The sequence below is a fragment of the Spinacia oleracea genome, chromosome 4 (assembly GCF_020520425.1).
Source record: "Spinacia oleracea cultivar Varoflay chromosome 4, BTI_SOV_V1, whole genome shotgun sequence".
NCBI classification, from domain to species: domain Eukaryota; kingdom Viridiplantae; phylum Streptophyta; class Magnoliopsida; order Caryophyllales; family Amaranthaceae; genus Spinacia; species Spinacia oleracea.
Window position 1 is genome coordinate 10,779,779 of NC_079490.1, and position 11,859 is coordinate 10,791,637.

General features: G+C 38.7%; 1 protein-coding gene across 1 annotated transcript; it reads left to right on the forward strand.

Annotated features, from left to right (window-relative positions):
• The first annotated feature begins 7,425 nt into the window (after positions 1-7,425).
• On the forward strand, positions 7,426-8,271 carry LOC130471311 (protein DOG1-like 3). Its single transcript, XM_056841362.1, has one exon. It carries the CDS (start codon positions 7,426-7,428, stop codon positions 8,269-8,271), a length of 846 nt encoding a protein of 281 aa, XP_056697340.1.
• Positions 8,272-11,859: the final 3,588 nt, after the last annotated feature.

An 11,859-nucleotide genomic window follows, 5' to 3' on the forward strand; every position in this document is an offset into this window, starting at 1 on the left:
TGAACATGCAACAATCATAAGGAACAAAGCAAGGTTAGTGGTCAAAGGTTATAACCAACAGGAAGGCATTGACTTTGAAGAAACATTTGCACCTGTTGCTAGATTAGAAGCCATTAGAATCTTAATTGCTTTTGCTGCTTTCATGGGTTTTAAACTTTATCAAATGGATGTTAAATGTGCTTTCTTAAACGGTTTCTTAGAGGAAGATGTTTATGTGGAACAGCCCCCTGGATTTGAAAATCCCGAATTTCCAAATCATATTTACAAATTAGATAAGGCTCTCTATGGACTAAAACAAGCCCCTAGATCTTGGTACGAGAGATTATCAAAGTTCCTCCTTCAAAATGATTTTAAAAGAGGTAGAATAGACAAAACCTTATTCTTAAAATCTAGAGGAACTGACTTGTTAGTAGTTCAAATTTATGTTGATGATATATTATTTGGAGCAACTAATGAAAATTTGTGCAAGGATTTTGCAAGCTTGATGAGCAGTGAATTTGAAATGAGTATGATGGGGGAACTCAACTTCTTCCTTGGTTTACAAATCAAGCAAACCGAGGAGGGAATCATGATACACCAACAAAAGTATGTGAAGGAACTCCTAAAGAAATATGAGCTAGAATCAGCCAAAGTAAATCACACTCCCATGGGAACTGCTACCAGATTAGACACTGATCCAAATGGGAAAAGTGTGAATCAAACGAAATACAGAGGTATGATTGGATCTCTATTATATTTAACAGCCAGTAGACCTGACATTTCTTTTAGTGTAGGACTATGTGCAAGATTTCAATCAAATCCAAAGGAGTCCCATCTAACTGCGGTGAAAAGAATACTAAGATATCTCAAAGGAACTGATGACCTATGCCTATACTATCCAAGAAGTGGATCCTTCGAGCTAAGAGGATATGCGGATGCTGATTATGCAGGTGACTTAGTGAATAGAAAAAGCACATCAGGTATGGTACAGTTCCTAGGTCCATGCATGGTTTCTTGGGGTTCCAAGAAACAGAACACTGTTGCTCTATCCACAGCTGAAGCTGAGTATGTAGCTGCTGCAGCTTGTTGCTCACAAATTCTATGGATAAAACAACAGCTAAGAGATTTTGGTATTATCTATGATTGTGTTCCTATCTATTGTGATAACACTAGTGCTATTTGTATTTCAAAAGATCCGGTTCATCATTCCCGAGTCAAACACATCCACATCAGACACCATTTCCTTAAAGATAATGTTGAGAAAGGTTTGATCAAATTAGATTTTTGCCAAACTGATCACCAAATTGCTGATATTTTAACTAAGCCTTTGAACAGAGAGAAACATGAGAAAATGAGAATGGAACTCGGAATGATCAAGCTAAGGTAATTGCTAAATTGGAGTTCCTCTAAGGCAAAAGCAAAAATCATGGTACATATAGACTATTACAAACACAAAATCTTGTGTGCAAACATAGTTGAAGTTTACCATCGTGGCAAATTCACTCACACTCCAAATGAGCAAGGTAAGCAGTTCCTTTCAAACTAGTTAAGTCAGAGATACAAAATTAAGCAAGTCAAAGTCAAACACAATTTTTTCTTTCTACATTTTCCTTTTATTTTTATCTTTTTATTTTTTTAAAAATTCAAAACCGAATACCCATATTCAAAGAATGTTTGGAACGGTTCCATTGGCAATAAATAGGAGAAACTCTTCCCTTTCCACAATCAATCCATGCAAACCCCTTTCTCTCTCTCCCACACGCCTTCTCCACTGACATCACCTCTCCTTTCACCTATAAAAACCTCCACCATGGTTCTCACAAGCAACAACACTGATCTCACATCCCTCAAACGAAAGAGAAACCCTTCATCTCCAGTTCCCATGGATACCTCACCCATTCAATCGCCAATTCCTCTTCGATCCCACAATCCAATGCTCGCAATCACTCAGGGGGAACAAACCGACACTGACATCGAAATGAAATCCCCAATCTCAAACCCTAGATCCTCCACAAGAAAATCCAAAAAACGACGAGTGGAAGCTTCTGGTGAAAACATCGAGGAAACAGAGGAGAATGCTCAAACTCAGGGGGAAGCAAAAGGGTCCAAGAAACTCACTGCAAAGGAAAACAACCTGGTCGAGGGGTTCGCAATCAACTCAACATGGTGTGAAGCCACGAAATTTAAAGAATTGATGGAAATCCTTGAACAACAAAAGTGGGTAAGTCTGTTGAGTACCTATGCCAAATCCCCCTTAATTCCTGAAGCTATGAAAGAATTCTGCAAGAACTTTGCATGTGTTGATAATGTATGTTCAAGTAAAGTGAATGGAACTCGCATCGAATTTGATGCCTCTTATCTGGAACAGCTGTTTGGTACACCCAATAGGGGTTTTGATATGTGGCTCAAAGGTCAAATCACAGTGACCATAGATAATGTAGATGAGAAAGATATAGTTGGTTCCATTGGAGGAGATTCTAAAGTATCCACCTCCACCTCACACAACTGCTTTTCACCTCTTCAAAAATTACTGTTTAATGTTGTGTGGAGAGGTGTAGTTCCTCGAACTCAGAAAAGGAACATAGCAAGTCTGTTTGATGCATGTCTCATGTATTGTCTTGAAAGGAAAATTCCCATAAACTTTCCTGCAATCATGATCAAACACTTATCCACCTGTATCCCCAAATTCAAAATTCCATACTCCTCCCTTCTTACAGAAATCTTCAAAAGCTTCTCAGTTGACCTTAGCCCATACTTTGTGATTCCCTTAAAATCCACCCAAATCCTTCAACTTGAAATGCTCCATCTATTAAATCTTAAAGTGGTTCAGGGTAAAGTCATTAGGGCTGGAAAGGAAGAGAAACAAGATCAGGAAGATCAGGAAGGAACTGTAGTTAAAGAAGAAGTGGAGGAGGAGGAGGAACTCGAACAAATAGAGGTCCCTTTACCTCGAGGGAACAGGAAGAGTGTAGGAAAAAGAAAGAGCATGAGGGTGGCAATGAAGGAGAACAAGAAAAGAGGGCCTGTCTTCATGGAAATAAATGAGGAAGGGGATGTCAAGGAGATGCCCATAGAGGAGGATGCTGTTCCACTGAATCAAGAGGAACTGCCTGAAACTGTTGGGCCAAGGAAAAGGACACCCAGATCCTCCAAAAAGTTCAAAGCTCGTCGTGTTTCATCTGAACAGGAACATGTTCAAGATCATGGGGGTGCCTGGAACACAAAGGATGATCAGATATTGGAGCTAAAGGCAACAGTTGCTCGTCTGATGGAACTACAGGAGGGAACAGATCACAGGATTAGCTCAATGCAGGCCCACATAGGTGCATTGGTTACAAGTGTCAAGACTCTCCAAAACGATCTTCACCACTACTCAGAACAAGCCAATGCAACTCGTGCCACAATCCTCACCAAGATCAACAATCTGGAATCTTTTGAGGAGACTGTGATAGAAGAAACTGCTGGTTCTGGTTCCCCATCCCAAGCCTAAATCACCCTATCCCATGTTTCTTTTATCTTTTGCCATGGAACAATCTTTTTAATTTGCTTTCGGTTTGTATAATTTTCAAACTTGGGTATTTGTTCCATCTTATTTTGACTTGCTTGGTTACACATATCTGTGCTTTCTAGTTTTGATCATTACTGCTTGCTTTCAATTTATTGTATGAGTTGGTTTAATACTTTGAGGCTAGCTTAACTTGCCAAACGTTGATCGTGGGGCACTGTGTTTGGAATGGCTATATTTCGTGCTATGCTTTTTGTTGATGTCAACAGGGGGAAGTCAAGGGTGCAAACTTCCAAGGCACACTCAATCCCAGTTCCTGCATCAATCTCTCTGAATCTCTCTGTAAGGTTATTTTTCTTTCTTTCTTCTCTTTAATCTTTCTCTTTTGTTTTTTCAATTTTTATGTTCTGTTTCACAATAGTCTGTATAAGTTCCTGTTTGTACTTACTCTCTTTGTAAAAAGTTTGCAAGTGTTGTCATCACCAAAAAGGGGGAATATTGTTGTTCCTAAGTTTTGGTTGATGACACACACATATTGCAAACTTCCTGATTATGGTTGCTAAATGACTTTGAACAGGTAAATGCCCAGGTTTCTATTAGGATAGGAACTTGAATAAGCTGGTGAAGTTCCTGATGTACACTTGGAACAGTCACTGGAGTTCCAGAGCTGGAAGTTGTATCTGTTCCAGTTTGAAGTCACAAGAGGAGCAACACAGTTACATATCAAGAGTTCCGAATATCCACAAGAACTATTACAGACTCATAGCCAAGAGTTCCTGTGTTAGCAAGAGAGGAACTCATCAATGTTCCTTGGCTGGAACGTCTGAAGCTTCTGAGTTGCAAGTTCCAGACAAAGGGAAGACATAAAGTCTAGGTAGTCTACTGTACTTAGAATTTTATGTAAATATTAATTATGCTAATGGTATATAGAGTACTCAAGGAACTTGTGATTTAATTAGGTCATTTATTTTATTGGAAGCAATTTTTATGGAAAACATTTACATAAATAAAAATAAGTTTTACATATTTAATATAAAATAGATTTACGTTTTATTTTATTTAAGCAAAACTTATTTTCCTAAAAATTCTCCTAAGTTTTTGTAAATAAATAAAATCTGTTTTAAAGAAATATTTTAGGGTTTGATTGAGTCAAAACCACTAACTGCTTTATGGCTGAAAGTGGGAAGTGGTCTTCCCCTTGTTCCTCAAGTCAAGGGACGTGGAGACCAAAGTGCTGACAGTTAGCAGTTGAGGTTTTGAAGGGAACTAACCCTAGGGATAAACACTATAAAAGGAAAATCGTTTTTGGTTTAAGGTACACAAACATTCTGAGAGTTCTTGCTTTCCTAAAAACGTTTTGTCTAAGATTTTCTAAAACAGTTTGTGTCCTAGTTAATTCAAAAGTTCCTAAGTTCCTTATATCCACACAAAAGCATTATTAATATCTAGAGTTATCCAAACACGAATTATATTTTGTATTAGTAAGGATAGAGTTATCCTGTTTAGACTTAGAGTTTAAGTCTGAGAGAGAAAAGTTAAGGAGTTGTAATCGAAGTAGATTACTGTGAGGAACACGAGTTTGAGAGGAACTTGTGTTGGAGAGATTATTGTAATCGAGGCATTACCATAATAAAAGAATTCTCTTCTTGATTAGTATCAAGAAGTTTTCACAATTGTTGTTATTGTCTTCTCTATTCTCAGTTCCTTGATTGTTTCTTAAGTTCCGCAAGAAACTTTATCAAAGTTCTAATTACAATTCACCCCCCCCCTCTTGTGCGTGTTCCTACTGGAATAACAACATCTTTGCAACTAATTTATGCCCTGTTATGTGCAGATTTTCACCAAATTTGATCTTGTTCCCATAGCAAGTGCTTCCCTTGTACAAGTTCATGTTGCACATTTGCGTAATGGCCAAAAAGTCGCTGTGAAGGTTACAACTTCCGTACTGTTAAAGTATTTTCCATTATTAATTTTGTAAAATGTGGATCCAAGTCCTAAGTCTTAGTGTTTCTTTTGCCCCCTGTTATTTTACAGCACACTCACATGACCAACACTACGACTGCAGATTAGCAATCGTAGAGTTGATCGTTAACACTTTGCATCGGTTTTTCCCCAATTTTTATTATAGGTACTTTGAAGTATTTTACTCTTGCTTCTAGCTAAGCTTAAAAGTGCAAAAATATCCGAACTCAAATTCTTGCTATGGTAGCCGAACACCAATAAAGGCTCATACGTTACCGAATATCACCAACCAAATAACGAAGAAGATGATGATGATGACGATGATCTAGTGTGACTAAAGCTAGCTCAAGTAGATGGTTACCTCAGTTCATTCCTGCAGAAGAACTGCCAAGACGGGTTTCTGCTGTTGCTGTAGAAGTTGTTGCTGCAGAATCTGTTATTGCTGCAGAAGCTGCTCTTGCTGCTACACCATCCCCAGTTGCTGCAGAAGCTCCAGTGGCTGCTGCAGAGGCTAGGTCTTTGAATTTTTTATTTTTATTTTTATTTTTATAGTAATATTGGATTTTTTGTTTTTGCCGTACCTTGTGTAGATCATTTATATTTTATCAATGAATAATAGGATTTTGTTATTGAACGAACAATATTATTTTGTTATTGAATGAAAGGATTTTTGGAAAGATCATGTGGATATCATTTTTATTTTATCTATTTAGATTTGGTTTACATACTAGAATCGTAATATCCTATTTTAGGGATGTGTGTGCTGCTATTTTTAAATAATATTAAAAAAAGGTAGAATATAGAACGTTTGTGTAAGGAAACAACTTTCTATCTTAATATTAAACATGAAGTATATAGTACGCCTATGTACGTAAGATGTTCTATATCTCAATATTTAACAGGAAGAATAGAGGACGGTTATGTACGGAAGGCGCGCTTTATTATAGAGTATAGGAGACGGTTATGTACGTTAACCGTTCTACATTCCTTCTTTATTTTCTGATTTTAGGAAGGGAATAGAGGACGCTTATCTCTTATCACTGTACTTTATAACTAGGTATATAAAACGCTTATTTTACGCGTTTTATAAACTTTATAGTGCGCTGAGTTGGAGAACGCCTCTAAGGCGTCCTATAAAGTGTATTTCAACAGTACTCTATGCCCTTTTTTGTAGTAGTGGCCCAAGCCCGGTCTAGACGTTCTAAAATTGGGTAATCACGACGACGGTTTGTCCAAGTGTATTTAGGTCCATCAAACCCTAAATCTACCAAATTGCAGGCATCCATAGTATTTGCAAATACCTGGCTACGAAATCTATTTATCACTCTTCCCCCTAGCTTTTCCGTTTGAGAGATAATTTCATTAAAATCCCCTAGCATTACCCATGGCAGATTAATATTATTTGAAAACGGCTTTTAACCTTATAATTAACTTTTATAAATTTGATTAAATTTGATTTAACGCTTTTCACGTACTTGTTCTAGATAAGGTAATTATAAAAAATAATATTAACTTGATTTAAGTTATTATTTAGTTAGGTCAATGACAAATCGGGTTGTCAACAGGTCGTGTAAAATCAGGTAACTCGTTGTCACGAGTTGGGTCAATAACATGTTTCATCGGGTTATAATCGATTTCGGGTTGACATCGGGTCGGGTGTTGAATCGGGTTCGGGTCATTTTTCGGTCAGGTCAGTTGACTCATTTCTGTTACCGGTTATGTTTCAGTAGGGTGCCAAGTTCGAGTCCGGGTCATGCATTAACGGGTTAAATCGGTCTCGGTTTTAACGGATTGGATACGGTCGGGTTACGGGTTTCCTATTTTAACAACATTTCGGGTCTCGGGTCGGGTCCGAGTCCTTATAAATACAGATCGGTTCAGGTCGATTTTTTGGGTCGGGTCAGCTTTTGACAACTCTAGTTCATACCAATCATATTATTCCTCACAACATAGGTTAAAATAGACCCAAGCAAACCACCATGTCCTCATCCTTCTCTAGCCAGGTCCTCAACGGCTCGTATCACGGCCACGCACCCGAATCATTTGGCGGGTTTTTCGATACTTGGCTCCGTGAGAAAGAAACCGACCTTGAGGATCTCAAGGCCGCGATAGCCTACAGCGAGTCGACTCGATCTTGTAACGAGTCCATGCGTAATCGTGTGCGCCGAATTATGGGTCACTACGAGAACTACTACCGAGTCAAGTCCGAGTCAACGAAAAAATACGTCTTAAAGATGTTTTCCCCACCGTGGATGTCCAACCCCGAGGGATCCTTCCTTTGGATTGGTGGGTGGAGGACTAGTACGACACTCTACTTGTTATTCTCGGTGGCCGGAATTCAATTCGAGGCCAGGTTTGGAGAGCTGCTAAGGGGGCTGAGGACGGCCACTACCGGCGACCAGGGAGACCTCTCACACAGTCAACTCACCCAAGTTAACGAGTTGCAGGTCCAGACCATATGCGAAGAGAAAGACTTGACGGAACGCCTTGCTGCACAACAAGAGATCGTGGCTGACACGTCAATGGTCGAGCTATCACATATAGCTACTGAGTTAATGCGGGACTCTAACTCGAAAAGTTCAGGTCAAGTTGGGACTAGGTCAATGAATGAACGAGTCGAGTCGACTCTAGACACTAAACAGAGAAAGTTCAAGGAGATACAAGAGAAGGCTGATGATCTACGACTGAGAACTCTCAGGAATGTGGTGGACATTTTAACCCCAATCCAAGCCGTTCATTTCTTGATTGCAGCCGTTGTGCTTCATTTGAGGGTTCATGAATGGGGTATGAAGAAAGATGCTATTGCACATTCACCCCAAAATTAAGCTTCATCTTGTTGTTCTTAGAAGATCAACTTGGTGATTTCTATTTGTTTTAGTATTAAGTTTTGAGGAATGTTCCTGGTACGAGCTCTGGTTCGTCTCAAATAGTTGTTCTACCCGTGTGATGCACGATTTATGATATGAATATTAAATTTGCATATTTACACTTTTACTAAACTATAGATATAGATAATTATCATCAAAATAGAGCTTATAGCTAATCTTCTTATTAAAACTAATGATGGATATAGTTACTGCCCTATTCTAGGTCTTACTTATTTAACAAATTCAAATAAAAACAAAATAAGGGTACATAGATAAATTTACGTTCTTCCCATCTTATAACCCATGTCAAAAATAAATTTGTTTTCATCCTCTCTTTAATTTGATAGTCATACCCACTTAATACTCCCCTACCATCTACATCATTACACGATCATTTAACACCCACCCCACCATATACCTTATTCAGCTAGAGATAACTTCGAAGCGGGGTTATGCCCGTCACCACAATAGGTATGATACTCGTCCCCATCCTAATCCCCTCTTCCTAGACGGAAAAATAAAATTAACCCCTGCTTCATCACCCGTCCGTGTATCCACACCCGCCTCAACCTAAGCCCCTAGACGGTTGGACCTAACATTATTTTTTGATAAGAGATCGAGTTTTGAATTTTAAAACTCTAAGAGTATCCGACAATTTGGTTGTCTGATTACATTATACGTTGGACATATATATCTTATAGATATTTTCCTAGTTAAAATTAACGATGGATAAATTTGTTATTGCTTATTCGTTGTCTTATTTATAAATAAAACAAAAAACAAATAAGGGTACATATACAAAATTATTTTCCCCCTCATTCATCACATGTGTCAAACGTAGCCCTAAACAGCTGGGCCCGACATTATTTATGGTAAGAGAATTTTGAATTTTAAAACTCTTATCTAAAGTATTTGACAAGTTGGTTGTCTGATTAGATTATACTTTGGACACATATAGCTATAGATATTCTCCTAAATAAAACTAATGATGGATAAATTTTTTATTGCTGCTGTCTTATTTATTAAAAATAAAAAAACAAATAAGGGTACATAGAAAATATTATTTTTATCCCCACTCATCACATGTGTCAAAACTAGCCCTGGATGTGATATTCCAGTAGGAACACACACAAGAGGGGGGGGGGGGGTGAATTGTAATCGGAACTTTGGACAAGTTTCTTCGTGAACTTAGAAATAATAAGGGAACTGAGAACTAGAGAAACAAAAGTAACAATTTTAGAAAACTTCTTGACACTAATCAAGAAGAGAATTCCTTTTTACTATGGTAATACCTTGATTACAATAACTCTTCAACTCGAGTTCCTCTCAAACTCGTGTTCCTCACAGAGACCTACTCAGATTACAACTCTCTTTTCTTCTGGTGATTGCCATTGCTATTGCCATTGTTACCACCTTGGTAGTTCCTTTGATTTCCACCTCCATTTCCCCCATTCCGGTTCTGATTATTCCGGTTATTGCCTTGGTGGTTACCTTGGTTAGGTTTTCCATGCTTTGAATAGCATTCATACTCCCTATGGCCTAACTTCTGACAGAATCTACAAGTCACCAAGTTCCCATCACAATCCTTTCCAGGGTGATTCATGTTACAGCGCCTACATTCGTAGGTCCGTACTCCATTCCTTCCAGACTGATTTCCACCACCTTGGTTGTTGCGATTACCACCATTGTTAGCCCTAAACTGGAAATTCCCATTTCCTTTGTGCTTCTTAAAATTCCCCTGATTCTGATGGTTATTTCCTTGATTCAAGCTTCCACCATCCTTTCTCTTTTCAGCACTACCATTCTTCCTTTGATGTAGCCCATATAGGTGAGCAGCTTTTCCGTACAGGGTGTCTAATGAGGTAAAGGTCTCTCCAGACAACAACAGCTGTAAGTCCATGGTCAAACCATTCTCAAATCTTTGAGCCCTGAGCTCTTCCGTTGCCACCACTTCAGGTACAAACCTAGACATCTCTATAAACTTAGAATAGTATTCCGTCACAGACAGACCTCCCATTTTGAGTTCAATGAACTCTTGCGCCTTTTGCTTCTTCAGGTAGGGTGGGTAAAACTTGTTCCTTAGTGCAGTTTTGAATGCTTCCCATCCAAAGTTAGGTGTGGCTCTAAGGGTATTTTCACATCGTTGCCACCACAGATCAGCTTCACCTCTCAGGTAGTACACAACACTATTCACCCTAAGGTTTTCGGGGCAATTCACAGCTACAATGAGTTTATCAAACTCTCTCAACCAGTTCTCCAACACACTTGGTTCAATCTCTCCGCTATAGAGTGGAGGCTTGCTTTGAGCTATTTTCTTAAACATTTCCCCAACCGGGTCATGCATTGGGTTTGCTCTAGTTTGAGCTAGGTCACGAACTACCTCAGGTAGTTGTCTAACCACTTCAGAAATCTCTTGGCTAGCCATATCCCTTCTCCTGAATAAATAAAAAGGCTAGCTTTAATATTGGTTGGACACGACATTACTAAGGTACTGGTTCTACAACGAACCTACTCACAACAAGAACACACACTTAGGCGCCACCTAGGGGAAGAGTTGGCGCCACTTTCGGGCCTTCTCACCCCACTATTCGATGCAAGTAAATCTAGATGGTTGCTACTAAACCACCTTGCACATTAAATTTCATTGAAGAAATAACAAATAATCCCTTTGCGATACCCACGCGACTTAGAATTGAGAATTAAACTTAAAGGATAACGAAAAGGAAATTCTATTCTTTTATTAAAACTCCAATGAATAAGTCTTACATCCACTAATACCATAACATTTATTCTCCAACTATAATAGACTAAAACCATAAATAGTAGCTTTGCCACTTTATTACTTCAACGAAAAGAAAGAAACAAAAGAAATAAAACTAAGGATTACATTTCTCTAGAGACTAACGTCATCACGACGATCATTTATTTCCTTGTATTGCTCTCGAGTAAAGTCTTGATCATTAGGATCATCCAAGTCTTCTTCCGGATCCGAGTCTTCATCCATAACCTCATTATTTTGCTGTGGCTCACTATCAACCACATTATTCTCTTCAAGCTCATCCTCAGATCCACTGGATATCTCAATGGTTGGTTCAGGAACTATAGGGTTAGGATTCTCAATCTCTACCACATCATCATCACTATCCTCCTCAACATCACTAGCTTGCTCATCATGGATCATATCATCCTCACCATCACTTTCTATTCCTCCATAGCCCATACCTAGACCCGCAGAATACTTTCCATCCTCATAGCTAATTTCTGCAACCTCTAGTATAGTAGCAAGAACCTCAGAATCATACTTCCACCTACCATCACTAGTCCCATATTTGTACCTATTAGGGGTACCATCACTATAATGCATGTCACTAAACCTATTCTTGAGGTCTATGTAGGGGTTCTTATGGGGTAAGCAATGTATAATCATACTAGCCATCATATCTTTGTGCCTAAGGTGGGGCATGTTCTTGGTCGAAGCCAAATAGTCACAAGCAAACACGATCTTCTGAACATACGTGCGAGGAGTCTCATTATCCATCTTCTCTA

What these genes read in the sequence shown, in the direction of transcription:
- LOC130471311 (XM_056841362.1), top strand. Translation starts at nt 7,426, where the DNA reads ATGTCCTCATCCTTCTCTAGCCAGGTCCTCAACGGCTCGTATCACGGC.